Source organism: Dermacentor silvarum, chromosome 6 (genome assembly GCF_013339745.2).
Source record: "Dermacentor silvarum isolate Dsil-2018 chromosome 6, BIME_Dsil_1.4, whole genome shotgun sequence".
In the NCBI taxonomy this organism is placed as follows: domain Eukaryota; kingdom Metazoa; phylum Arthropoda; class Arachnida; order Ixodida; family Ixodidae; genus Dermacentor; species Dermacentor silvarum.
Window position 1 is genome coordinate 4793139 of NC_051159.1, and position 25614 is coordinate 4818752.

At 49.5% G+C, this 25614-nt stretch overlaps 1 protein-coding gene across 1 annotated transcript in view; it reads right to left on the reverse strand.

Moving 5' to 3' along the window:
- Nucleotides 1-701: 701 nt before the first annotated feature.
- Nucleotides 702-25614, reverse strand: part of LOC119455264 (solute carrier family 13 member 3-like) — a 46586-nt gene continuing 21673 nt past the window's right edge. Inside the window, exons 9-10 of the mRNA XM_049668630.1 lie at nucleotides 9948-10281; nucleotides 702-899 (exon numbers count right to left, since the gene is read on the reverse strand). Of these exons, the coding sequence (XP_049524587.1) occupies nucleotides 702-899; nucleotides 9948-10281 (532 nt within the window). The remainder of the gene's footprint in view (nucleotides 900-9947; nucleotides 10282-25614) is intronic.

Consider the following 25614-nt stretch of genomic DNA (forward strand, 5'->3'; position numbering starts at 1 on the left):
CTGAAATTCTACACGTCTCTCGCCTGAAGCCGTATCTTCGGCGTTCCGACCGTTTCTGACTCGCTGCCTTACCGGCCGCTTTCGTGAGGGGGGGGGGGGGGAAGTTAGTGTGAGCGCTAACTGTGCAGTTCATCATCGTCTGCATATGTAATACCCATCCTTATAATCATCATCATTTCGTCGGGTTGGTGTTCGTGGGCTGTCTCGCGCTGTGTGACAATAGAAGAGCTCTGCCTTCGTCCCGGGCGTCGTCTCACAATATATATATATATATATATATATATATATATATATATGATCACATTATAAAAAGCCAACAAACAATGACACCAAGGACAACTTAGGGGAAATTGTACTTACTAACTGAATTAAAGAAATGATAAATTAATGGAAATGAAAATGCATGAAAAAACTGTCCGCAGGTGGGGAACGAACCCACGTCTTCGCATTACGCGTGCGATGCTCTCAGCATTGAGCTACCGCGGAGCCGTTTTCCCATCCACTTTCTGGGGTATTTGTTTTACAACTAGAACTAAACCTGGGAGTATTATATATTGTATATATATATATATATATATATATATATATATATATATATATATGAGTAATAAGTTTCCAGTACGTATATGATCCATAGGCATTAAAGGATTAAAACGGACAATTTAATTTTACACGACAATCGAGTTGCATGTTCCCTCCGCTCACACTGTCAAGGCATTCGTCGAACGCAAATGTGTGTGTGAAGGAGTTTGATGGCGTACCAGGTCCCACGGTCCGATCGCGAGACGGTCGTACACGTAGGCCATGGCGAACGATGATGTTGGCAACAAGAGCGTCGTGCTTGCAGCCACGGTCACCGGGATGCACAGGTACAGGGGGTTGCAAGGCACCGCCGCTGCCTACGAGGAGAGGACATTTTTGAATAACACTCGACGTCCCGCATCGCTTTCACTTTGCGTGCTCAGAAGAATTGGCGGAGCACCCATTTTATGGAGATGACAGGCGATGTTAATGCGATTAGTGTTGTATTCGCATGATAACGTGCCTGTGTTGATTATCTGCCCATTTGCTGTTAAGTGCGCAGAGCGATGTTGCCTTTTAAAATTGGAGGACGCTTCAAGCTTCGCTTTTAAGATTGGAACGCGATAGCATTCAAGATCCCTGACTGCTTCTCACAGCTTCCCGACAGCTGCAGCTTAAGCAACCGTAATGGTTACCGGGAAACACTGGTGGCGAACGCTATGCATGAAGGCGAGCTTTCTGGTAGAAACGCGGACTCTTGCGTGGGGCGATACCGGAGATATTGCGCAGCCGCGCCAAAAAATTGCATAATTTTCAGGTTTCCGTTTTTAAATGCGAAGCATTTCTCGGCGAACATTTGCTACTTTGACAGTATCTATCTATCTATCTATCTATCTATCTATCTATCTATCTATCTATCTATCTATCTATCTATCTATCTATCTATCTATCTATCTATCTATCTATCTATCTATCTATCTATCTATCTATCTATCTATCTATCTATCTATCTATCTATCTATCTATCTATCTATCTATCTATCTATCTATCTATCTATCTATCTATCTATCTATCTATCTATCCGCCTACGACTTTGTGCTCTCATGGTCGTTTCGTTAACTTGGTATATACCAAAATTGGCATACTATGAGAAGAGTATATGACGAACATAAATGATATGTCATGACATGAATGTCATGACATGCGTGTCATGTAGGTCATGAAACAGCCGCCTACGTCGTGGTGCTCTCATGGTCGTTTCGTTAACTTGGTAGGTACCGAAATTGGCATAGTATTACAGGAGTGTATGACGAACATAAGTGATAGGTCATGACATAAATGTCATGACATACGTGTCATGTAGGTCATGAAAATGATGTAGCGAATAAGATTACCACTCAAAAACCACTTGAATGGGTTCCGACGTGGGTACTAAGTATCCAAACACTAAAGGATAACGGTAGAACTCTTAATCATAAGCATGACTCAGCAAAAATGACAATGACTCGCGAAAAAAAAATTAACACTAGGAAACCACTAGAATGGGTTCAGATCTCGGCACTAAGCGAAGAAAACACTAAAGGATTGTAGTAGAAGTCATAGTCATGACCATGACTCAGCAAAAATGAGAATGACTCAGTGAAGAAATATTAACAGTCAAAAACTATTGAAATGGATTCGGACGGGGGTACTAAGTGAAGGAAACACTGAAGGATGGTGGTAGAAGTCATAGTCATAAGCATGACTCAGTAAAACATGACATGAACTCGTCGAAAAAAAGATTAACGCTCAAAAACAGCTGGAATAGCTTCGGACGTGGGTACTAAGTGAAGAAAACACTAAAGGAAGATAGTAGAAGTCATAATAATGAGCATGACTCAGCAAAAATGACAATGAGTCAGCAAAAAAGATGAATACTGAAAAACACCGAAATGGGTTTGGACGCGGCACTAAGTGAAGGAAACACTAAAGGATTGTGTTAGAAGTCATAGTCATGACCATGACTCAGCAGAAAGGAGAGTGACTCAGCGAAAAAAGATCAACACTCAAAAACAAATTGAATGGGTTCGTATGTGGTACTAAGTGAAGGAAAAGGCTAAAGGTTGATGGTCGAAGTCATATTCATGAGCATCACTAAGGCTTTCGCCTTATGATTTCTTAGGTGTAGCTAAAGGGAGTCCTGAGTACTCATGACATGAGTGTCAGGACATGCGTGTCATGTAGGCCATGAAACAGCCACCTACGTCTTTGTGCTCTCATGGCCATTTCGTCAACATCGTGGGCTGCCCGCACACTGCTTCGCATAACATCGATTCCCACAGGGCGTGGAATCTGCCGGCTTTTGTTTCGTACTTTTAATTTTTCAGTCTAAGAAGATTTAACATAAAAGGCATGCGCTGTGGGTGTTTTGTTTCATGACATTTGTTTGTGGATTGTCATTCTCAAAATTCCGAGGAATAGCTTTGCCAAGAATGCAAGACAAGGTTTGAGCAACATTAATGATAGAATGGTGTGGCAATATAACCCGCATATAAAGCATGTCATATAAGAAGGCGCGGCATATACATGCACCTAAATATATTCAGAGGGCCTGCGTGGTTGGGGGTGATTTTCTCCTCCACTCGCCGACATCGCACGCCGACGCCGGTTGCCGACGCCGGATTTTCTGCGACACTGCACCCTTAACGCGGCGACCATGGTGTGTCGTGTCATGTGTTGTACTGCCGTCGGATGGAACAAACGGCTTTTCGACATCTGCATCTTCCTTCACAATAACTATCAATTTTCCCATGATGGGCGTGTAATTGTTGAGGATATATTTTATATTGCCACCTGTAGGTAGTGGACTGAGAGCAAGAGTGGGTCGAACCCAAGAGAACAAAGAAGACCGCGTGCCCCTTCCCTGCTTGAGCCAGCCCGGACGTTCGCGTTTTGCAAGAGCCAGCTGCTCTACGGTTTATTAAACCTTCACGACTACTTCTTGAGGCTCGTGACAATATGTTATGATGATTATTGTGACGAGTATGATGATGAAAGTAACGAGACAGAGTTGCGATATGTACGAGTGCAGAGTGTTTAATAAAGAACTTAACGCGCTGTACTTAGTTTTAGAACGCAATCTTCATCGTACAGCCGCAATTTTATTGGTATATTACGGGCAACTTGAACAACAATATAGATGTACACATAAGCAAAAGCGGGCCCATAACTGAGACTTGGGGTATATCAGAAGCGACTTTAGCAGTGGAGGACTGAACATTGTTATATGAAACGAAATGAGACCTTAAATGCAAATCATCGGTTATCCAGGCGACGGGATTCTTATTTCTGAGAACTTCACGAAACTTGTCAAGAAGTTTTTCGTGATATATAGAATCAAACGGTTTTTGTATAGTCTATAACGGTGGCGTGGATTTTACCATGGTCGTTTAGTGCCGACGCAATGTCATATGAACACTCGATCAGCTGCGAGACTGTAGAAAAGCCGGTGCGGCATTCGTGTTGACACTCTGAGATAATGTTGTTCTCTGAGAAGTACTGAACCGTGTGATTATGAATAAAATTGCCGCAAAACCTGTATATCACGACGTCTGTCGATGGTAATGCATTAGCATTGAATCACTATAGCGACACAAACGTATTTCCACCGTCGAAACGAGTTATGTGTGAGACGCGTACTGCAGCGGGACTTCCTCTTTCGCGCTTCGCTAAGAACACTCGGCGCCATATATCGCCGCCGCCGCAAAGCCTTCGCGTGGCCTCCGAAATGCATGGCGCGCCGGTGTGAGCGAACACTGAGAAGCGCTCCATGCGGCAACCGGGCTCCTCTCGCGCTTCTTTCTGGACACACTGCTGTGATGTGTGGCCTCTGAGACTAGAAGCGCGGCGATCAGGGGCCTTCGAAGGCTGAGAATTTTTGCTGGCTTGTCGCACACTCAGTGGCGCATACAAGTTGGGCTGAGGTTCATTGAAAAGCGACGCACACAGACTGGCACACAGCCAGTGACCCAAGTTGGCAATAAGTATGTTCACTGGAGAGCACACATACCGAGTGGTACATACCCAGTAAACTGCAAGTCGGCGTCATAGTGGTTCTTCGAACAGTGGTACCTACCCTATCCCGCGTCTACAGCGACGAATGTAGAGATTCTTTGAAGAGTGGTATGTGTGTACACATTTGAAACAGCGACCCAAGTTGGTCCAAGTTGGTTTCGAACCCTGTTATACATGAGCACAGCAACCCGATGCGCTACTCATTCGACCACTGACTAGACCCAGGTAGGCGAGAGATAGACACAGAGAGATAGACAGCCCCCTCCCCCCTAAAGTGCGTGATTGATCCTAAGAATGCTAACGGATTAACATGTTCAAGAAGTTTTACAAGAAGTAGGTAATAAGGAGTTTGGTCTGTAGTTCGAAATTAACTATGTGTTGCCCGATTTAAACAACGGAATAACGTTAGCAGTTTTCCAGTTACGTGGGACATTCGATGCTTGAAGGGATTTTCTGAAAGTTACGGTTAAATAATGTGCTTTCCACTCAGAGTACGTTTCAAGAAGAAAACGCCGGCTATGTGAAACTAGGTATGTGCCACACTTCAGTCAACCTCTATAACACTAAATTGGGCGACATGGTATGTGCCAATAAGGCTTGTTCCACTCCCAAAATAACCCTGTTCCATACCAATTTGGGTCGCCGGGAATGTGTGATTGGGTATGTGCCGCCCTTCAATGAACATCGCTGACGCCAACTTGGGTCACTGGATATGAGCCACGGGGTACTTGCGGATGTTCAATGACAAAGAAATGCTGTAAATTTATCCGGTACTGGGTGGCATCGAACACACGTCCAATATATCCAGCCAATTTTGTCTGAATATGTATCCACACTTGCTCGACGCGGGGACTTTGCTGCGGCGACACTAGTTGGTGGAGCGTGACCGGAGGGAAATAAGCGTGGTATCGAGGCACCATAGGAGGGAAGCGCGACAGAGCAGACTGGCAGCATACGAGCCTCACACATGAAGCGTTTTGGCGGTTGAAATACACTGCGTCGACACATTGCTTCAATGTTAATCGCGTTAACGCCGGCATTAATCGTGAGATGGGTCCTGCCGGTTTTTTTCTAAATACATACATACCCGGTGGCACATACTCTGACTAAAATTGTCTGCTAGGCCAGTCAACAGCGAGAAGCAATTTGTCTGTTCGGGCATGCAACTAGTGGCCTCATGTTGTCCACCAGTAATATTCCCGCTAATGCACTTTTGTCCCCAGGCACTGGTCGCAGGAACGATAACTAGCTCGGAAGATCCGAAGCTGATCATGACACATGTTATACCGCGAGGCGACATTGTTTTAACGGCATGCTCAAGTTTAGCGGTGCAAGTGGATGATGCTGTTCTCTCCTTCAGCGCGGTGAGTCGGCACTTTATTTGCTCGCATGAAATTTAGAAGCAACTGCAAACAGTGCTCGTTCCAGATTTGTGGCGTTCGACCTGGCTTCAGCGCCCACAGTTTGCTTTCCGACTCCGTGCACAAAGCTAAATTCCATTACAACTCGTTCGATTTGTTTCCAACTCATGCATTTACACTAATAAAAGAGACATTTCTCAAAAGTAAACCCTCGCTTCGGTCGGGCGAAAGGTCGGACGTTTGAACGCACAGCGCAACGATTTCCGCAGTTTCGTCGCTGAAATCCTTGAGACCGATCAAAATAAGGTAATCGGCAACAAGGGCCCTTTCGGCTTCGACGAAACACTTCGATTCTACGCCACAAGCGAGAAACTTGAGCACAGCACCATGCGAAAGGGCCGCCGTGAACCTGGATGTCGTAGCGATCTTTGTTTATTTGGACAGTGTTTCCAGCTCGAGTAAAGGATTCTAGAGTTACCAATAGATACTATAGATATTACTGTAGCCCTAAGCGCTACTCTAAGATACTATAGCACTATTACGAGGACCGTCCCAACAAGCTGATCGAGTAGACGTGCCGAAAACCCGGAATGAAAACGTAGAAAGCTTCGCTCTAAATAAACGAATCACGTGCTTAAATACCTACATTTGTTGTGATGAGGATTTAGATTCCGTTTGCTGTTTCACAATGGAACATGCTCATCCTGGAGGATTAGTCGAGAATGGACACGTGACACCCAGCGACACGTACCGAATGGCTAAATAAAAGAAACCAATTAAACCAACGAATCGGCTGAATTGATTGCGCTATTCCATTATGAGTTCCGTGTGTTTCAGATATTACTACAAGCTGACAATATGTGTTCAGATTGTAGGTACGAATTCATTTTTTTTATCAAGCAACACGGGCGTGCTCATACCCGCGCTACTGTGACAGTCAGCCTACAGGGTTTATATCAGCGGTTTTCTGTGCTTGCATTCGGAGCACATATAACCTTCGCATATACAGAGGCTGTCCCACGTAACTTGTGCCAAAATAATATATATATATATATATATATATATATATATATATATATATATATATATATATGCGAATACCAAGTAGCTGGACTGAACCAAATATAATGTTGTTTGCTGTCGCTTGGAGCAATTCAGATTATTTTAAGCATGAAATGATTTTAGATCCCGAAGTCGGCGATCTTCAAGAGAACTTGAGCCAAAAGCCACAGTCATTATCCGGGCACTCAAACGAGACCACCCGAGCATCAATGCGAGAACAAAACGAGATCATCTGGGCAACCAGTCAAAAGTAAAGAAAATATGGTCTGTGGGCCCCAACCCTTTGTACAGGACCGCATTACATACTCTAGTTACTGCCAAAACAAGTTACAAAAATATTGCTTCCGAGTTCTTCCTAATGCTTGTGCACAATGTCACTCAAGCTGTAATTTCTAGTACGCCGAACGTTTATTTGTCATTTCCATTAGCGACGTTCAAAAGGCAGATACAGGGCACCATACACTTGATTGTCATTTTTTTTTGGCGCTGAGACAGGGTTGCCTGTGCTATTTTGAATGTTAGCGGTCCATGAGTTCCGCGGCGCAGGTTTTGCGCCGGCACGAGAGATTGCGCCACGCTGCGTGGCGCCTCCTTGAGGCGCTTTTCTTCTTCTAGCTGGGCAGCGTCCATATGGACACATGCACAGTATGCCGTGTTACGGTGGGGGGCGGCGTGCCGCTGCGAACATTCACTACACCCATTGTAAGATTGTGGCTAGTAACATCTCCAACCAATCTGCTTCGCCAGGTAGCCATTTCATGCTTACATCTACTCTCGATTACGGGAGAGCCAGCAGTTTCTTTTGTGTGTTTCACCTTTCAGCCGGCGGCACTTTCCGCGAGCTTTCACGGGATTCTTTCAAGCATGGGAAAAACTTTTACGCATCATGTATTGAGCAACCGAAAGCTCGATCGGGAATATTTCAGGATGGTCTACAGTTTTCTCATTCACATTTTTTCTCTGGATATAATATTTCATGTAGGTGCTTAACTTATAATAATAGTGCACCTCCCAACCGCTGTCTTCTCGTGAGAATCACAAGCAACTTGAAGCCACTTTCGCCTTCCCTGCAAGCATTTGCAGTTCCTCGTGGCGGCATTGGTTAGACAGCTTGTATTGGGCATTCGTTATTTAGTATATCTGCCGTGCTACTACGACAACTCCTGGAGAACGGGCAAAGAAAGCTTCGCTTTAAAATGCGGCCGATGGCATACGGGTTAGCTGTGGAACATCAGTCATCTGACAGAATGCAGTTGCCGAAGCTGGAGCAGACACTAACAGTCAAGCAGAAGTGGGTTGCGTTGAACAAGCAACAGCAATATAAGATGCCAGGACTACCTCCTTTGGTGACAGTCATTGGTCGCCACAACTTTTATTGACGCGCCTGCCGAATATTCCCACACAGTGAACCTATAGCGTAATTAGCCATGACAACACCTTGGGACGCACTTCGCACTTTCTAAAGTTGAGAGCGCCCGAATGGTGCGTTTTGATGACCTGGACATTTTACCCATAGCAGACACTGCATTAACACATCATTACGAACCTTTAATGTAGGCATTTGCACACTCCATGTACGGTCGAAAATGATACAAGTTTAACAACAAGAAGAAGCAATAACTGTCTTACAGAGTATGTCTCGCCTGCCATCGGAACACTTTCATGTGGCGTTGCAGTAAAAAAGTCAGAGCCCTTCCACTACTGTGAAGATGGAAGCCAGCGAAGCTGTGACTATGGTGGGTCTGCTGTAGTGAATATTGCCACCGCGATGAGAATGGCCGTATTGTCGTTGGGCATCACCCAACCGAACATGTCTATCATGAACGTTCCGGTTGAGAAACTCGCGTTGAAACCTGGCCGTCGCACCGGGGAAGTTGGTGCTAGCGTTGCCGAGGCGTGCACCACCGTTGTCGGATTCCTGGAGGGCAAGACGACGCTGACGTTTGGCCTCAACATCGCACTCCCTCAACTCGGGGTCCACGGCTGTTCGCTGACGTTTCGCCCGGGCTTCGGAAGCCCTCACGCTAGGCACGTAGATGACGAGCCTTTCCACAGCGCGTTCGCGGCGGCGTTATTCAAATGCGTTAGCACACGTCGTCAGATGCTCATGAATGGCTTATACCCCCTTAAGCAATGGATCATACCCCCGTAAACGCGGCCTCCCCATTACGACGACAGAAGAGAAGTGAAATTCTACGCTGGAATGATTAGCGGCAATGCAGCCAGCTGTGGAAGCAGACGACGACGACGAACGCGGGAGCAGTGGTGCATGCGCAAACCGAGGGGCGCCAACCAGCCAGGTGCGGAAGACGACGACGCTCGAGCCAATGCTAACGATGATAGTTTTTTCTACAAGCGGACACGATACTGGGGCAACTAGCACTGAACAGCTTCGCTTTAAAAAATGATGCAACATGTCTGTCCTCAAACATAAATCATTCTCGAGGAAGCCCCGCTGAGAGCACCGAGTATAGATCAAGTTCACTAAGGTACTGAATATATTACACAACGTCGTTAGATTCTGTGCTGAAAACAGCGAAAAGGACACATGCGAGTGAAAAGAGACTAACGCTGTCTGGCAACATTAGTTGGTTCCTGCATGTTGTCCCCGTTGTTGCTGCCTATACTTGATGCCGCCGTGGTAACGGCATACCTCTATCGCTATTTTCGTTTCCTTGCTCTATGCCACCTCGCTGATGTCGATGACCACGTGGATGACCTTTCCCGTGTGCCTCTTCATTTGTGCTTCCAATTTCTGTGGCCGCTAAATGTTTTGTCGAATGCACCTGCATTGAGTTGCCAGTCAGCGTTAGTATCGCCGTCTCGATTTTCCGTCTCTTTCGGGGTGCTTTCAAGCCCGACTCAGTGCTGCGTAGTTTGAAAGAGGTGTGAATGGGTTGCAAAGTGGGTTGCAATAACAATGCTTGCGATGAATGAGCGATACTCACGATGTCCATGATGACGGGCATCATAACCGAGACGGTGGCCTTGCGGCCCACCAACTCTGTGAGCACAGCCGCGCCGAGCGTGAGCAGCAGCTGCGTGACGAACTTGTACTGCGCGCTGCGCGGTGCCCACTGGGTGAGCCAGCCGACCACGTCCGAGGTACGCACCGCTTCGGCCATGTAGCCGCTGCAGCCGAGCGTCAGCAGGGCCGTCCACGGGAGACGGAACCACAGGTTGGCGTACTCGCGCGTGGGCGCCTCCAGCAGACGGCTCGACGAAGCGGGCAGCGCCAGCGCCACCAGCACCATGACGAAGTCTACGGTGAGCACGTCGAAGCTGCCGGCGAGGAGCGTACGTTAGACTGAACACTTCCTTCCCGCTGTGGCGTTAGAGTCGGTTTAAGGAAAGCCTAAAGCGTGCTGTTTGAATATATGAGCTTCAAGAGGGTTGACGTCTGGTACTAGTTTGTACTGACATGGTACCACGCATAACTTGCTGAAAATGACTGGGGCTAAAAGGAAGGACAATACGAGTGCCAATATTTACCAAATGGATGATTGAAAACCACAGGAACGCGCATTTTTGTTAACGACGTACATATACAACCATAGATGCCACGAGATGTGGGTGCGAATCTTTTTTGTTTTCACATAACTTTGGTTTTGCTGAGACGCAGAGACGAATTCAGAAGATTAATGCAGCAGATATTTCAGGGTTGAATTCTGATTGCGTGATCGGGGGATGTGGGATCCCTCTGTCAGAAAGGTACTTGTCAATTTTTAATGTGTCCTAGTGCGCCATCTGACAGTGATTCTTTTTTGTTAATAACCGCATGTATTAAAGCAACAAATCTTGTCTCTGCGCAGTAGTATCTGTGGTGGAATATGCACGTCGTGAAATGATGTACGAGGCGCTGAAAGTAATGATCAAATATTTTCTTTTTGTACCTAAGGCTGAAAGCGTGCAAGAATAGGTGTTTGGTGATATGTGGCGCCATCTTATTGCAATCGTGAATGACTATTTGGCATCGACAGGTTACATAATGTACCCACCAGTACTTTAAATGTAATGGCAGAACACGGTGTCGCATTTCGTAAGCGTGTTTTGATATAATTTACGACGGAAGAGCAAATTTCAGCCACAGTAATTAACAAGTGACTTCAGTTCGCGTAAGGCGATGCGCGAATGAGATGGCGCAGTTTGCGAACACAGGCCAGGTATTTTAGAAATGGCCATACGAGCGTTAGCCTTCAGCCTGGGAGTGGCCGCCGTCGGTGAGCTGCGGCTAACGCGAACATGATGCATCATCAAGAAACACGGGCGAGTAACAATAGACGGAATAGCGAGCCTGCTTTGAATGGTGCAGAAGATTATTGAAAGCTTAAATTAGCGCAAATCAGACGCTGCTCATTATGTTCAAAATGCTGCGGAAGCTCTGTCGCACATTGCGCGATCCGCAAGAAAAGTGATCTTGCAGCGCAATAATGCGCGCACTCAAACTTCTCCCTTAGCACTGGAGAGAATTGACAGAAGCGCTCGCGGCACCCGTCACAAGTGCGACTAAAAGCGAGACCAACGATAAGAGACGCCAGAGCCGATCCGTGCAGCCTTGCATCACTGTCTCTAGAAGGTTCGAGTGCACTTCTATCGCAGGGGTATTTTAAAGCTTCCCAATTGGTGAGAAAAATGTATGCCGCCAAATGGAGATTGCAGAAAAGTGTAGGAAAGTCTGAAGTTTCACTTTAGTAATGTAGCGTAATCATTTTTGAAAAAGTTGATCATTATTTTCTGTATGACCCTAGTATATACGATGTCCGTCCCAAAAATCTATGCAGTGAGTCAGCGAAAAAAAATGGGAGAGGGTATATGGCGTCACTCGAAAGGACCCGATTGACCTCTAGTACGATTCGGATTGCTGTATGATGAGGCATAATTCTATACGTGCACTTTTTGTGCAACCAATTTTTAGTATTTTTTGAAATAAGGCATCGAGGAACAGGCGTAACAAAGGATGAATATCAAACTTCTTGCGACACTAGGCAAGAACTAGGCAAGAAAGGTGCAGAGAATTATGAAACGATCTATGGGAAAGATGCTCTAATGGACAGAACGGCGTTTCATGACAGAATGTCAGAACGGTGTTTGAGTGGATCCAACATTTTCGGGAAGGCCGTGAAGATCTCAAGGACGATGAAAGATCAGGACGCCCATCCGCCTCGTGCGAAGCTATGAACACCGATCGTGTGCGTTCGCTTGTGACCAGTGACCGTCGATTAACTGTTAGAATGATTCCAGAAGCACTTGATTTGGGAAAATTACCTGTTCACCGGATTTTGACTGAAAATTTGTTTAAGAGGTTTGCGCCAAGTTGGTGTCAAAACTACCGACTTCATGAGCAAAAGTTGCGAAGTATAATGTTGCATTGATTGAAAACATTCAGACGACAGTGATACACTTTTTGGAAAGGGTAGCCATCAGCGAAGGAACTTGGATTTACGAATACGACATCATCCTGAAGTCGCAACACAAGAAGTGTAAAAAAATAGCAAAGGAAAAAAAAAGAAGAGCGCGGAACAGCAAAACTAGAATTAAAATGAGGTTGCTTGTGTTTTCTGAATGCCACCTAATGGTGCACTGAAGTTCAAACTGTCAATGCGGCTTTCTAGATGGAGGCCCTGATTCACCTGAGGGATCGTGCGCGCTACGCGCGACCAAATTTGTTGAGAGGTGCTTGATTCTGCACCACGATAATGCCCCTGCGCACGCTGTATAGATAGTGCATGAGATTTTGGTGCGTAATGGGGATGTAACGAAAATTCAAAAGTAAACGACATCGCTGGCGCTTAGCAATAGAAGACTAGGGGCAACCAGAAGCCGTAATCTGAAAGGATCCACTTCGGCGATACTATCGCCTCGGCCAACGACACGCGCTGAGTGTCTGTTCTACAAAATTGGATGAGCTGATTGGCTGGTTGAGCACGACGTCATCCAACTTTGCTCAACCAGCCAATCAGCGCGCGCCTAACGGCGATATTGTTGCCGAGGCAATACTATCGCCGAAGTGGATTGTTTCAGAATACGGTGCGAGTGCGTTATGTCTAATGGAGAGTATTTTGAAAATGACTGCATTTATGTATTTCGATGTTTGTGAAATTATGTTTTTCAAATGTACGGTATGAACTTTTGAGACAGAACTCGTATGTGTGCTTCGGTTTCCAATAATATATTTGTGAAAAACTTCATAATGGTGGCGGTTTGGGCGAGCTGACATCACTTGACGCATCCTTGACATTGAAAGTTAGCGCGCGTCTTGCGTCCTCAATTTTAATGTCCGTCGTTTTTAGCGCTTAATATTCGTTACTGGGTAACATATGTTCTAAGTATCAACTAGAAGAAAAGGTATACGATGCCTGGAATATTATCATCATCGTCATCTCATCATCAGCCTATATTATTGTGCACTGTAGGACGAAGGCCTCTCCCTGTGATCTCCAATTATTCCTGTCTTGTGCTAGCTGATTCCAACTTGCGCCTGCAAATTTCCTAACTTCATCACCCCCCCTATAGTTTTCTGCCGTCCTCGACTGCGCTTCCCTTCTCTTGGTATCCATTCTGTAACCCTAATGGTCCACCGGTTATCCGTCCTGCGCATTACATGGCCTGCCCAACTCCATTTTTCCCTCTTAATGTCAACTGAATATCGGCTATCACCGTTTGCTCTCTGATCCACACCGCTCTCTTCCTGTCTCTTAACGTTAAGCCTAACATTTTTCGTTCCATCGCTCTTTGTGCGGTACTTAACTTGTTCTCGAGCTTCTTTGTTAACCTCCAAGTTTCTGCCCCATATGTTAGCACCGGTAGAATGCAATGATTGTACATTTCTCTTTACAGCGACAGTGGTAAGCTCCCAGTCAGGATTTGGTCGTGCCTGCCGTATGAACTCCAACCCAATTCTATTCTGTAAACTTCCTTTACAGAACTTTACCTAGATAAACGTATTCCTTTACAGACTCTAGAGGCTGACTGGCGATCCTGAATTCTTGTTCCCTTGCCAGGCTTTTGGAGATTATGTTTGTCCTCTGCATATTGATCTTCAACCCCACTCTTACACTTTCTCAGTTAAGGTTCTCAATCATTTGCTGTAATTCGCCCCCCCCCACCCCCTGGAACATATGTCTTTGTAAACTATATTTAGAAAAAAAAAACGTTAATGGCTGACGTACAATTCACCAAATTACAACATGGCTATCATCTGTCGCTGCTGTCTGTATATGCGAGAGTGGAAAATATTGGTCAAGAGCTTATTCAGAAAACGAGGCTCAGTGGCAGACCTCACGGCCTCTACGGAGGAAGGGAATGACGAAGAAACAACGCGACAAACATTAACAATATTTTAAACATCTATTTTCTTGTTGATGTATAGTAAGAACACAGAGTCATAGCGCGAACATAGAAAATATTGCCGAAACAGAAAAAATAACATAAGAATCTTCGGATTGTGTAGCGCAGACGGGACAACCCCCCCCCCCCCAAAAAAAAGGAGGACCCACCCATCCACCCACCCATCCATCCACCCATCCATCCATCCACCCACCCATCCATGCACCCACCCATCCATCCACCCATCCATCCATCCATCCATGCCGCGCGCGTTCGGTGCGAACGCGGGCAAAACGCCGACGGCGTCAAAAACAGTTCTGCGCGTTGCTGGTGCTGCTGCATGTCCAAGTTTATACAGCCGATAAAACTCCCTTCAGTCGACCCCATGGCTGCTTCGCATACTACTCAGGGTTCCCCTACGGGAAGATGGTGTAATTTTTTTAACTGCGAAGGTGTTTAGGCCAGCCGTAATTTGTGGTTCGTATAAGGAAACTATGCAGATTTAAACAAAAATAAACCTTGTTGCCGAGGCGGGATTGGAACCCGCGTATCCCCAGTCCCAAAGCGAGCGTCGTAATCACTAGGCTATACAGCTACACGTGCACAACATGCGTTTATGCGAACCATATGATTGCGTTCGAGCGTCGTCTTCGTCCACAGCTGGTGCGTTCGTACGCTCGTGAAGAGGTTTTGCGCGCTATGGGAGCGAGAGAGAGAGAGACGCATTCACCGAGCGGGTCTCCTGGAACGCGGTGTTGGTGTTGTAAGCTGCGCTATGCAACACGCAGTGAATGCCTAAGTCCGAGACACGCGAAAAGAAATTATCATCAGCATGAGTAATAAGATGAAAAGTTCGCGCGCACTTCCGGAATATACTGGGCTACGATCGGATATGTCTGTGAGGCCTGTGTTGGATGGTGTTGTACGAGGCTTCGCCTAAAACGTGGATAGGGCTACACCAATACTGCGTTCTTAAAATAAAATCTACATAAACGGCTTTCATTCACCCATATTACATCTCTCAATACAGTTTACTCACCTTCAATACAGAATCAACCGAAGAAAAGCAAGAACAGACAAGTTGTTCCAAAGCAAGCGAGAATCTTGTCGTCTGTCTTCCAACTTTAGCGGCCAGCTGATACTTTTTACGTTTCATATAATTGCACATCCAATAATAACTCCCCAAATATAAACAAGACATGTCTTTGTGTAATTATAGAGACTTTTAGTATTGCGGAAAATGCTTGCGTTAGCGTTAGCGTGTTACGCACGCTAAATCTTTGCGGAACGCTGTTCGATAGAGTTTTAGTATAGCGTAAGACAACGATGCGCCGCTAAGCGCAAAACCATCTAGCTGCGAGTAGTCAAAGCAGCAAACTGAGCAGCTCGACAACCAAACTAGCCGTGTTGATCCACGCCAAGCCTTGAAACGAGCCTGCATGTCAAGCGTTCGAGCCGAGGGTGCCACCATGTTTGCAACGCTAAAAACTTAGCGAGCGTTTAGCGTCTCCGCTATATTTCAGAAATAGCGGACGCACGCTATCCGCAAAACTGAAATAGCGTTCTGAGCATGCGCAGTCTGACCCCGCTATTTTATTGCGTTTAGCGTGGTGCCATTTCCGCAATACTAAAACTGTCTAATAAAGCTCAAACAGCTTTTACAGCTCACTCTTCAATGGTCGCGTCCGGCAATAGAAAAAAACTGTCATTGGCCGTATGCTGTATGTGCGAGTGAAAGCGCGCGAGAACAAGGGACGCGCGCTTGCACCGGGAGCGAACGCACGGCGGAGAGCAAATGCGACCTATGTGTGAGTGAAAGCGCGCGAGGGCGAGGGACTCGTGCTTTCACGGGGAGCGAACGCACGGCGGAGAGCAAACGCTACTTATGTGCGAGTGAAAGCGCGCGAGGGCGAGGGACGCGTGCTTTCACGGGGAGCGAACGCACGGCGGAGAGCAAACGCGACTTCCGAGTGGAAGGGGAGTGGTGGGCGAGGAGGATATGATAAGTGGTTCTTGAAGGAAAGGGAAAGGTTGGCGCTATCTTCTACAGCCCTTGAGGGAGCACGGCTCAGCGCCAGGCACCCTAGACTGTGCGTGTGCGTGCCCGCTCTCCCACTGCGGCGCATGCGCGCAGCCCTGCCGGCTTCTGCCACCTGTGCCGTGGACTCTCTCTGGGCTCTCACCCGCCTCTCCCCTAACAGTGTCGACAACGGCGTTTAGCCGTTCCGTCACATAGCCAGCGTTCTGACAGCGGTTGTGTGCGGCACTGACCTCCACTTCAGTGGTGTGCGGTCATAAAAACAACGCGCACAACTGTTGTCGACGTCAGCGGCACTCTGCCTGCGTTCGCACCGAACGCGCGGAGCGTTGGTGACGTGTTTATGAAGAACGTGCCAACCTTTGCCGTACACCTTATATAGTGGTGTACCGTAGTGACCATAAGGCCATGGTCCCTGTGGTCACTAAATAAATGAAAACCACCGGATCATATATATTGTTGCGCAGAAACGTATATTTACAAATATTTACAAAATAGGCGAGTAGCACAGGCGTAGCAGCAACCAGCCAAGATGGCGAGGAGCAACCTCTACTTCCTCTGCTTCGGTGCCGGTTTAATACTGACCTCTGCTTCGGTGCCGGTCTTCTTCTTCTGTCTCGCGTCACTACCCCCCGGGCGAAAACACGCGCACCATCCGGGCAGGTCAGAGTGCAGCATCAGCGGATGGGTGATACGGCTTCAGCCGGGCGACATGAACTACGTCAGTCTTGATCGGCGCAGAAGATAACATTGGTTGTGCCGGTGCAATCTCACACGTCACGTCGGTGGCGCAGAACGCGATAAGGACCATGGTAGCGTGGTAGAACTTCGCAGAGCGACCAACGTGTCGAGTTGGCCACCAGAGGAGCGAGCACTAAGGATCCAGGAGCGTAACATACATCCTTGTGACGGCAATCGTAACGGTTCTTCTGTGACACCTGCGACATCTGAAGTCGGTCACGCGCGATATAACGCGCAGCGTGCGCCCTTTCGATGGCATCTTGTGCGTACTCCGATGGTTGTTGTGGGGCGGCTGGTAGTACAGTATCCATAGGTAGTGTCGGTTCCCGGCCAAAAAGAAGGTAAAACGGTGAACAACCTGCCGTATCGTGGCGTGATGAATTATAGGCAAATGTGACAAAGGGTAATGTAGCATCCCAGTCGCGGTGGTCGGCGGAAACGTACATGGACAGCATGTCGGTTATGGTGCGATTAAGACGTTCGGTGAGGCCATTGGTCTGAGGGTGATAGGCGGTGGTGACTTTGTGTTTCGTGGAACATGAGCGTAGAAGGTCATCGATGACACGCGACAAGAAGTAAGGACCGCGATCGGTGAGCAGTTGACGAGGCGCTCCGTGATGCAGAATGACATCGTGAAGGAGGAAGTCGGCAATATCGGTGGCACAGCTGGTTGGAAGTGCGCGCGTAATAGCGTAACGCGTGGCATAGTCGGTCGCGACAGCGACCCATTTGTGCCCTGATGTTGATGTAGGGAAGGGTCCAAGCAAATCGAGGCCGACGCGGAAGAACGGCTCTACTGGGACATCGATAGGCTGAAGAAGGCCGGCGGGAAGCGTCGGTGGTCTCTTGCGTCGTTGGCAAAGTTCGCAGCGGCCAACATACTTCTGTACGCAGCGATAAAGTCCAGGCCAAAAGAAACGACACCGCACGCGATCATAAGTGCGCGTTACACCAAGCTGCTCGAGGACAGTAGTACGCATGTGGGAGGTCACCACAAGCAAGTGTTCAGGACCTTCGGAGTATACACTGTGGCGGTATAAAGTTCCATTATGTAAGGTAAACATCCGGAGTGACTCGTCAGGGCGCCCGGAACTGAGACGGTTGATGATGGAACGTAACGCCGGATCACGCCGCTGTTCATCGCCGAAATGAATTAACTGAGATATAGAAAGGACACAGGCATCGGTGTAAGGGTTGGTGCTGTCGGGTGGATCTACGGGATAACGGGACAGGCAGTCCGCGTCCTGATGTAATTGGCCAGACTTGTGGATGACGGAAAACGAGTACTCTTGTAATCGCAAAGCCCAGCGTCCGAGACGGCCTGTAGGATCTTTAAGCGAGGAAAGCCAGCAGAGCGCATGGTGGTCAGTGACTACCGTGAATGGGCGGCCAAAGAGGTACGGCCGAAGTTTGGAGATTGCTCAAACAAGGGCAAGGCATTCACGCTCGGTAATGGAGTAATTGAGTTCTGGGGCAGAGAGCAGGCGGCTGGCGTACGCTATGACGCAGTCACGACCATGCTGGCGCTGGGCAAGGATGGCTCCGATTCCGTATCCACTGGCATCCGTCCGAACTTCCGTAGGAGCAGATGGGTCGAAGTGCGCCAACAGAGGAGAAGTCGTCAGAAGGCGGATAAGCGCAGAAAATGCCTGAGCTTCTAGATGGCCCCAGACGAAAGGCGTATCTTTCTTGAGAAGGTCGGTGAGCGGACGGGCGATGTCAGCGAAATTTTTGACAAAGCGACGAAAGTAAGAACATAAGCCAATGAAGGAGCGAACGTCTTTGGTTGAGTGAGGCGCAGGGAAATGCTTCACGGCGCGAATTTTTTCTGGGTCAGGTCGGATTCCTACACCATTAACAAGGTGGCCGAGCACTGTTATTTCGCGGCGACCAAAATGGCACTTGGATGAGTTAAGCTGGAGACCGGCGCTGCGGAACACTTGGAGGATGGCGGACAGGCGCTGAATATGGCTGTCAAATGTCGTTGAGAAAACAATAACGTCATCTAGGTAACATAAGCAGGTCGACCATTTGAAGCCACGAAGGAGCGAATCCATCATGCGCTCAAATGTAGCTGGCGCATTGCATAGGCCGAAGGGCATAACTTTAAATTGGTATAACCCATCAGGTGTCACAAAAGCGTTTTTCTCGCGGTCCATGGGATCTACGGCAACCTGCCAATAGCCACACCGCAGGTAGATGGACGAAAAATAACTCGCTCCGTGGAGGCAATTGAGGGCATCATCCATGCGTGGCAACGGATATACGTCCTTCTTAGTGATCTTGTTCAGGTGTCTGTAATCGACACAGAAACGCCAGGTGCCGTCTTTTTTCTTGACAAGCACAACTGGGGATGCCCATGGGCTAGACGAAGGTTCTATAATGTCTTTTGCAGTCATCTTCTCGACTTCTGTTTGTATAATCGCCCGTTCAGCAGCAGAAACACGATAAGGACGGCGATGAATAGGGTTTGCGTCGCCTGTGTCGATTCGGTGCATGACAGCCGTTGTCTGGCCAAGTGGGCGGTTGTCGAAGTCAAAAACGTCCCGGTACGACGCTAACACACGGCAGAGCTCATCAGCCTGCGCAGGTGAAAGGTCCGCGGCTATCATTTTGTTGAATTCACTGGTAGGCAAGCTGGTGGATCCTGCTGAGCACGTCGGACTCAAAGTCGCCTCAGATGTTAGCGTGGATATTTGGCAGTCGCTGAAGGATGCCAACGTTGCGAGCGCAATTCCGGATGGTAGAACACGGGCGGATAAGCCAAAGTTCAGCACAGGCAGATAAGCTTCGTTGTTGACAATTTCGACAACCGTGTGGGGTAGGGTCACATTGTGTGCCAAGACAACGTCAGTAATAGGGGATGCAACGTAATCCCCGTCAGCGACAGCAGGAGAGGGCGTCAAAAGAACTTAAGTAGTGGATTGGGGCGGTAATCGCACGTACTCTGAAGAACACAGTTGCGTAGGTTTAGCAGGAAGAGTCTCTGGGGCAGAAGAGAGTTCAAGTTGTAGGACACCGGTGCCGCAGTCGACGAGGGCTGAATGTGTCGACAAAAAGTCAATGCCCAAGATAGAGCACTGCACGAGCCGATTTTTGCGGCCCGGGCCCGGTCCGGGCCCGTTTTCACATTGGGCGGCCCGCCCGAGCCCGATGAAAACTTTTATGGCGAGACCCGGGCCCGGCCCGGGCCCGGAAATAATCTACGTTACCCGCCCGGCCCGGCCTGCCACCCCTTTACCTTAAGCCCGAGCCCGGCCCGAGCCCGACTCGAAACCGGCCCGAACCCGGCCCGAGACCGAAAAATACATGTTTTTCAGAGTTGAGAAGTCCGAGAATAACTCGCAGAAAGCCCGAGCCCGGCCCGGGCCCGCGTCAGAAAACCCGAGCCCGGCCCGGGCCCGGGTCAAAAAGCACACGCCGTGCCCGAGCCCGGCCCGAGCCCGTGAAAGAACTCCTGTACCCGGCCCGGCCCGGCCCACGGGCCGGGCCGGGCCCGGGCTTTCCGGTAAGCCCGTGCAGTGCTCTAGCTCAAGATCACGTCGTATGGGCACTGCTCAAGCACAAGAAACTGAGCGCTCGTTGTATGGTCAGATATAGTAACGCGGGCAGTACACGTTCCAACAACAGTAGGTGTTCTTCCATCGGCAACTCTCACTGTACGTAGCACGGCGGGTGTCAGGACTTTCTTCAGCTTCTCACGAAGACTAGAGCTCATCACCGAGATCTGTGCACCAGTGTCGATAAGGGCCATAACACTAACACCGTCGACTTGGACTTCCAGCAAATTAGAGCGGGTAGGAACTGTCAGACGAGGATTTCGAGGCCGGGTCGAGAATGCAGCGTCACCTCCGGGCGCTGCACTCGTTAGTTTTCCAATGCGTAGCGTCTAGAGTTGGCAGGCGACGGGAAGCGGCGGGCTTGCGGCGAAGGGAATCGGCAGGCTTGCGGTGAGCGAGATCGGCGATCGCGCGGCGATGGTGACCTGCTGTACACGTTGGTGTCAGTCGGTGGAGAGCGCGACGATGTTGTACGGGAGTAGCCTTCAGGACGAGGGTTCCGGGTGCTCCAGCCAGTCGGTGACGTCTGACGGCTCCAGCAGTGTCGCGCAATATGCCCAACTCGAGAGCACGCGAAACATATTGGGCGATCATCCGGCGTCCTCCACTCAGCGGGATTGCGGTATCGCGAGTAAAAGGGCTGGTTTCCGCGGTGCGACTGGTGGAACTGGTGGTGTGACTTGTGCGACTGGTGGCACGCGAACAGCGCATACAGAGGAGAGTCCCAAATTCGCGACCTCCTGTCGAACCACGGCTTGAATCAATGAAACCATAGGCTGGTTGGCATTCGAGACATCGGGCACGAGAGGGGCTGGTGACATTGCTTCTAGTTCCCGTCGAACGATCCGTGTCAAAGTGATCGAAACCGGCGATTGTGACGTAGGTAGTGGTTCCTCACATGGTGACGATGCGGCAGAATTGGGGAGCCTGGTGAATTGCTGGGCGATACGGCGGGATTTAGCTTGTTCGAATCGCCGACACTCTGTCACAATAGCATCCACGGTGGCGCAGTTCCTGAATACTAAGAGGTTGAATGCGTCATCGGCGATTCCTTTGAGTATGTGTCCGATCTTGTCCGCTTCGGACATGTTACCGTCAACTTTACGGCAAAGCGCTAGAATATCCTGAATATACGAAATGTATGATTCAGTAGATGACTGCGCACGGCAGCCAAGTTCTTTTTTAGCGGCTAGTTGACGACCCAAGGGCTTGCCGAACAAGTCATTCAGTTTTTCTTTGCAAACGTCCCAGCTGGTCAGATCGTGTTCGTGCGTCTCGTACCAGACGCGCGCGGTTCCTTTCAGGTAAAATATCACATTCGCCAGCATAAGCGTATCGTCCCATCTGTTCTGTTTGCTGACACGCTCATACCATGCAATCCAGTCCTCGACGTTCACGTTATCTGTGCCAGAGAAGGTTCCCGGATCTTGCGGAAGCGATAAGATGACAGATGGCGGGGACGGCTGCTGCACGGTAGGTTCCGGCGCGGTGCGTGCTTCAGTGGCCATCACCGAGGGAACAACGCGGCGACCACTTCGGAGTTCCGTGCTTGGGCGATGGGGATGAACAGGCAGCGTACCCAGCACCTCCACCAGAAAATGTCGCGCAAAAACGTATATTTACAAATATTTACAAAATAGGCGAGTAGCACAGGCGTAGCAGCAACCAGCCAAGATGGCGAGGAGCAACCTCTACTTCCTCTTCTTCGGTGCCGGTCTAAGTCTAATGCTGACCTCTGCTTCGGTGCCGGTCTTCTTCTATCTCGTGTCAATATTTCTCATTCTTTAATAGTTCAAATAACCAATTACACCATCGCATATTAATAGTCATACATAATTGGGAATACATAATTGCCACCATAAGACAGCTTCGCTGGTCTTCCATCTCCACCCCAGTGGAAGGGCTGACAGTTTTTACATGCTGTTTCAGCAGGAAATGAATCATTGTGGCAGACGGAACGATGCTAGCCAGGCGCGTCTTCAAGGCATTCTGGCTCTTCAAGAACGATGACAATCCGAAGTCGCAATATACCGGCATTCTCTAGCATACCACAGCGCAGCAGCGCCAGATTTCTCTCTAGGTAATATAGTGAGAAACTCTATGCCTTCCTCCATAGTCGCTGGTACAGTGTCGTTGGCTTGGCGCCGACGCCATCATGCTGTCATGCTACCAACGGCGCATGCGCGGCTGGCGCACGGAGTGTTAGAGTGCTTCCAGAGACAAGAGTGCGTTTCGCTGAGAAAAATTAGCAGTGGCTTAGCTCGGCTATGGCAGGATATACGTAGCGTGAGCTAAGTCGGCCACATCGTTCGAACCGGTAGACCTGGTGGCATGGGCAGATAACGATACCCATTGGTAACGCTAAAGGGTGTAATCTTCTGCTTAACGAGAAAGTTGTTGCACGTTGTACAAGCCCGCGCCACGGTTTCACCCCACTCGGGCGGCGCCGCCAAACTCAACGTTTCACTCATGACACTACTTACCGGCATCAAGTCTTTCATGTGCCACAGTCTTTCACACACGTCGCACACCAAAATAAACGGATTGTTTACAAAGTCCGTCTCGAAGGTCCGAGTCGCACTGGCGCTTTCGCTATGTTTCACCGTATAGTCAGTCAATCGGCGAGCCTTGACTACATCAACGGCGTCTTGTTGTTGCTGCTGGTGAGATGGTCGGGCACGTCGCTCAGCCTCCTGGCGACACCGCTTTGCTAGACGTTCCTCCCTTTGCTCTGGTGTCTCCGCAGCACGTTTAGCCTTCTTCTGTTCGTTCTTCCTACGCTCAACCGCTAATTGCCAGGCAACTACTTCAGAATCCGATGAGTTAAGCTTCTCCGCTCTTCTGCGCCGCTGAGCAGCAATTTCGCTCTCCTTCTCCATGGCTATACCACACTGGCAAACGCCCAGCGCAAACGATCAAACGCCCTGTGCAAACGCCGGGCGAACGCCCGGTGCGCCAGCTGTGCGCCGTGTGACGTCACTGCTCCTCGCGCATGCGCAGCACGGCTCTCCAGGAGCCACGCAGAACTGCTCAACCTCGGCAGTGTAGCTCACGCTACAAAAACGGTGAAGCGAAGAGGACGCAGCGTCGACGCTTCGCAAAATGGTTTCGGTTGCAGAGCCAGGACAGCGTTCTGCCTTCCGCTGTTGACAGGAGCGCCGTGCGGGCGCACATTATAAGCTGACTCGCGTTGCTATTCACCTGCAGTTTTATTGCGATAGCAGTTATATGGACACTCCAAAGCAGATTTCTGCCGTCGGCGTCGCCGTTGCCGTGAGGTTCCGTATGACGTCAATGGAGATGAAATCGTCGCCGAACGCTGTATGTGCGAGTGAAAGCGCGCGAGGGACGCTCGCTTTCACGGGGAGCGAAGGCACGGCGGAGAGCAAACGCGCGTTCTGCGTCGTGCTCCCTGAAGGGCTGCAGAATGAAGCGTCTCTTACTTCTTCCGTCGCCCGAAAGGCCGAGGGAGGACGGGAGGGAGGGAGGGGAAGCGACGTTTAGCTGGAGGAGGTGTTTATTATACATAAGGAAGAGACGATTAATTCTGCAGCCCATAAGGGAGCACGGCGCAGCGTCGTAGGGGATAGGGGGAGTAGGAGGTAAAGAAAAAGAGAAGAGAGATAGTTCAGGGGGCTCGTCCGCACATGGGTAGGCAGCAGAGGCGGCAGGGACCGTCACGGGCAGGTACGCTCAGCGGTATGCTGCTATCCCACTCGCCTCCACGAACTCCACGAGGCTGTGTAGTGCGGGGAGATGGTAGCGGGATGGGAACAGCAGGTTGGTCAGTGAGTCAGCAGGAAGTCCCTGCAGTCTATAGGCTCGGATGACCTTCGAACGTTCCTGTGCTAGGGCTGGACAGGCGCAGAGGAGGTGTTCGAGTGTCTCGGGGTCACCGCATCGTTGGCACGAGGGGGAGGCGCTGCGGCCTTTGGCATGAAGCCTAGCTGCTGTCCATATGCAGCCAGTCCGGAGTCGCAGCAGGGTGGCTCTGTCTCGCCTGGTGAGGCCAGACTCGGGGAGCAGCTTGGGTCCCTTGCCATTTGCCACCCTCGGGTCGGGGTGGATCGCCAGTAGAAGCTGCTTCAGTCGTGGCCTCGAGTAGTCTGAAGCCGCCACTGATCGAGTGAATGTGACTCCTGGGTGGTGGGCAGCTTTAGCGAGGGTGTCCGCCACCTCGTTACCAGCTATGCCCACATGGGAGGGCAGCCAGTGAAAGGAGACGGACACTCCGGAGGAGGCGAGCACCGAGAACTTCGCGGTCAAGAGGGACCCCGTCAGTCAAACTCGATGGCAGTTGGAAAGGGACTGCAGCGCCGGTTTGCTGTCGCATAGCACAGCAACCGGCCGTGCAGGAGGGTCCTCAGCCAGTAGGTCAGCCGCCAGGTGAAGCCCCGCCAGAACACACGCGCGTTCTGCGCCGTGCTTCCTTAAGGGCTGCAGAAGTAGGCGTCTCTTTCCTCCTTTACAATCACCATATATGTAGAGCAAACGCGCCTTCTTCCGACGCGCGAAAGGCGGTGGGGGGGGGGGGGGAGGGGGAGGGAAGGGAGGTGACTTTTAGCTGTGGCACCAAGTGCCTATTTATATCAGAGGCTCCGGCAACGGTCACCAACGCCGCACGCATTTTGAGCGAACGCGGGCAAAACGCCGATGGCGTCGACAACAGTTCTGCGTGTTGCCGATGCTGCTGCATGTCCAAGTTTATACAGCTGATAAAGCTAATATCATTACTCCGTATAGCTCTCTACAAATTTGCAATCGCAATTGATGCTTCGCCTTTCAGGTGAAACTGCGACCACTTTTTTATGTACTCGTGTGAGAGGAATGGACAGGAAACGACGCGCCAACATTATCATTTCACTGGGAGCTGACTAACGCCAACACTTTCCCGTCGGTCTCATCTGATGCATCATCGAGGTGCCATGCTTGCAACTAGGGAGCTTACAT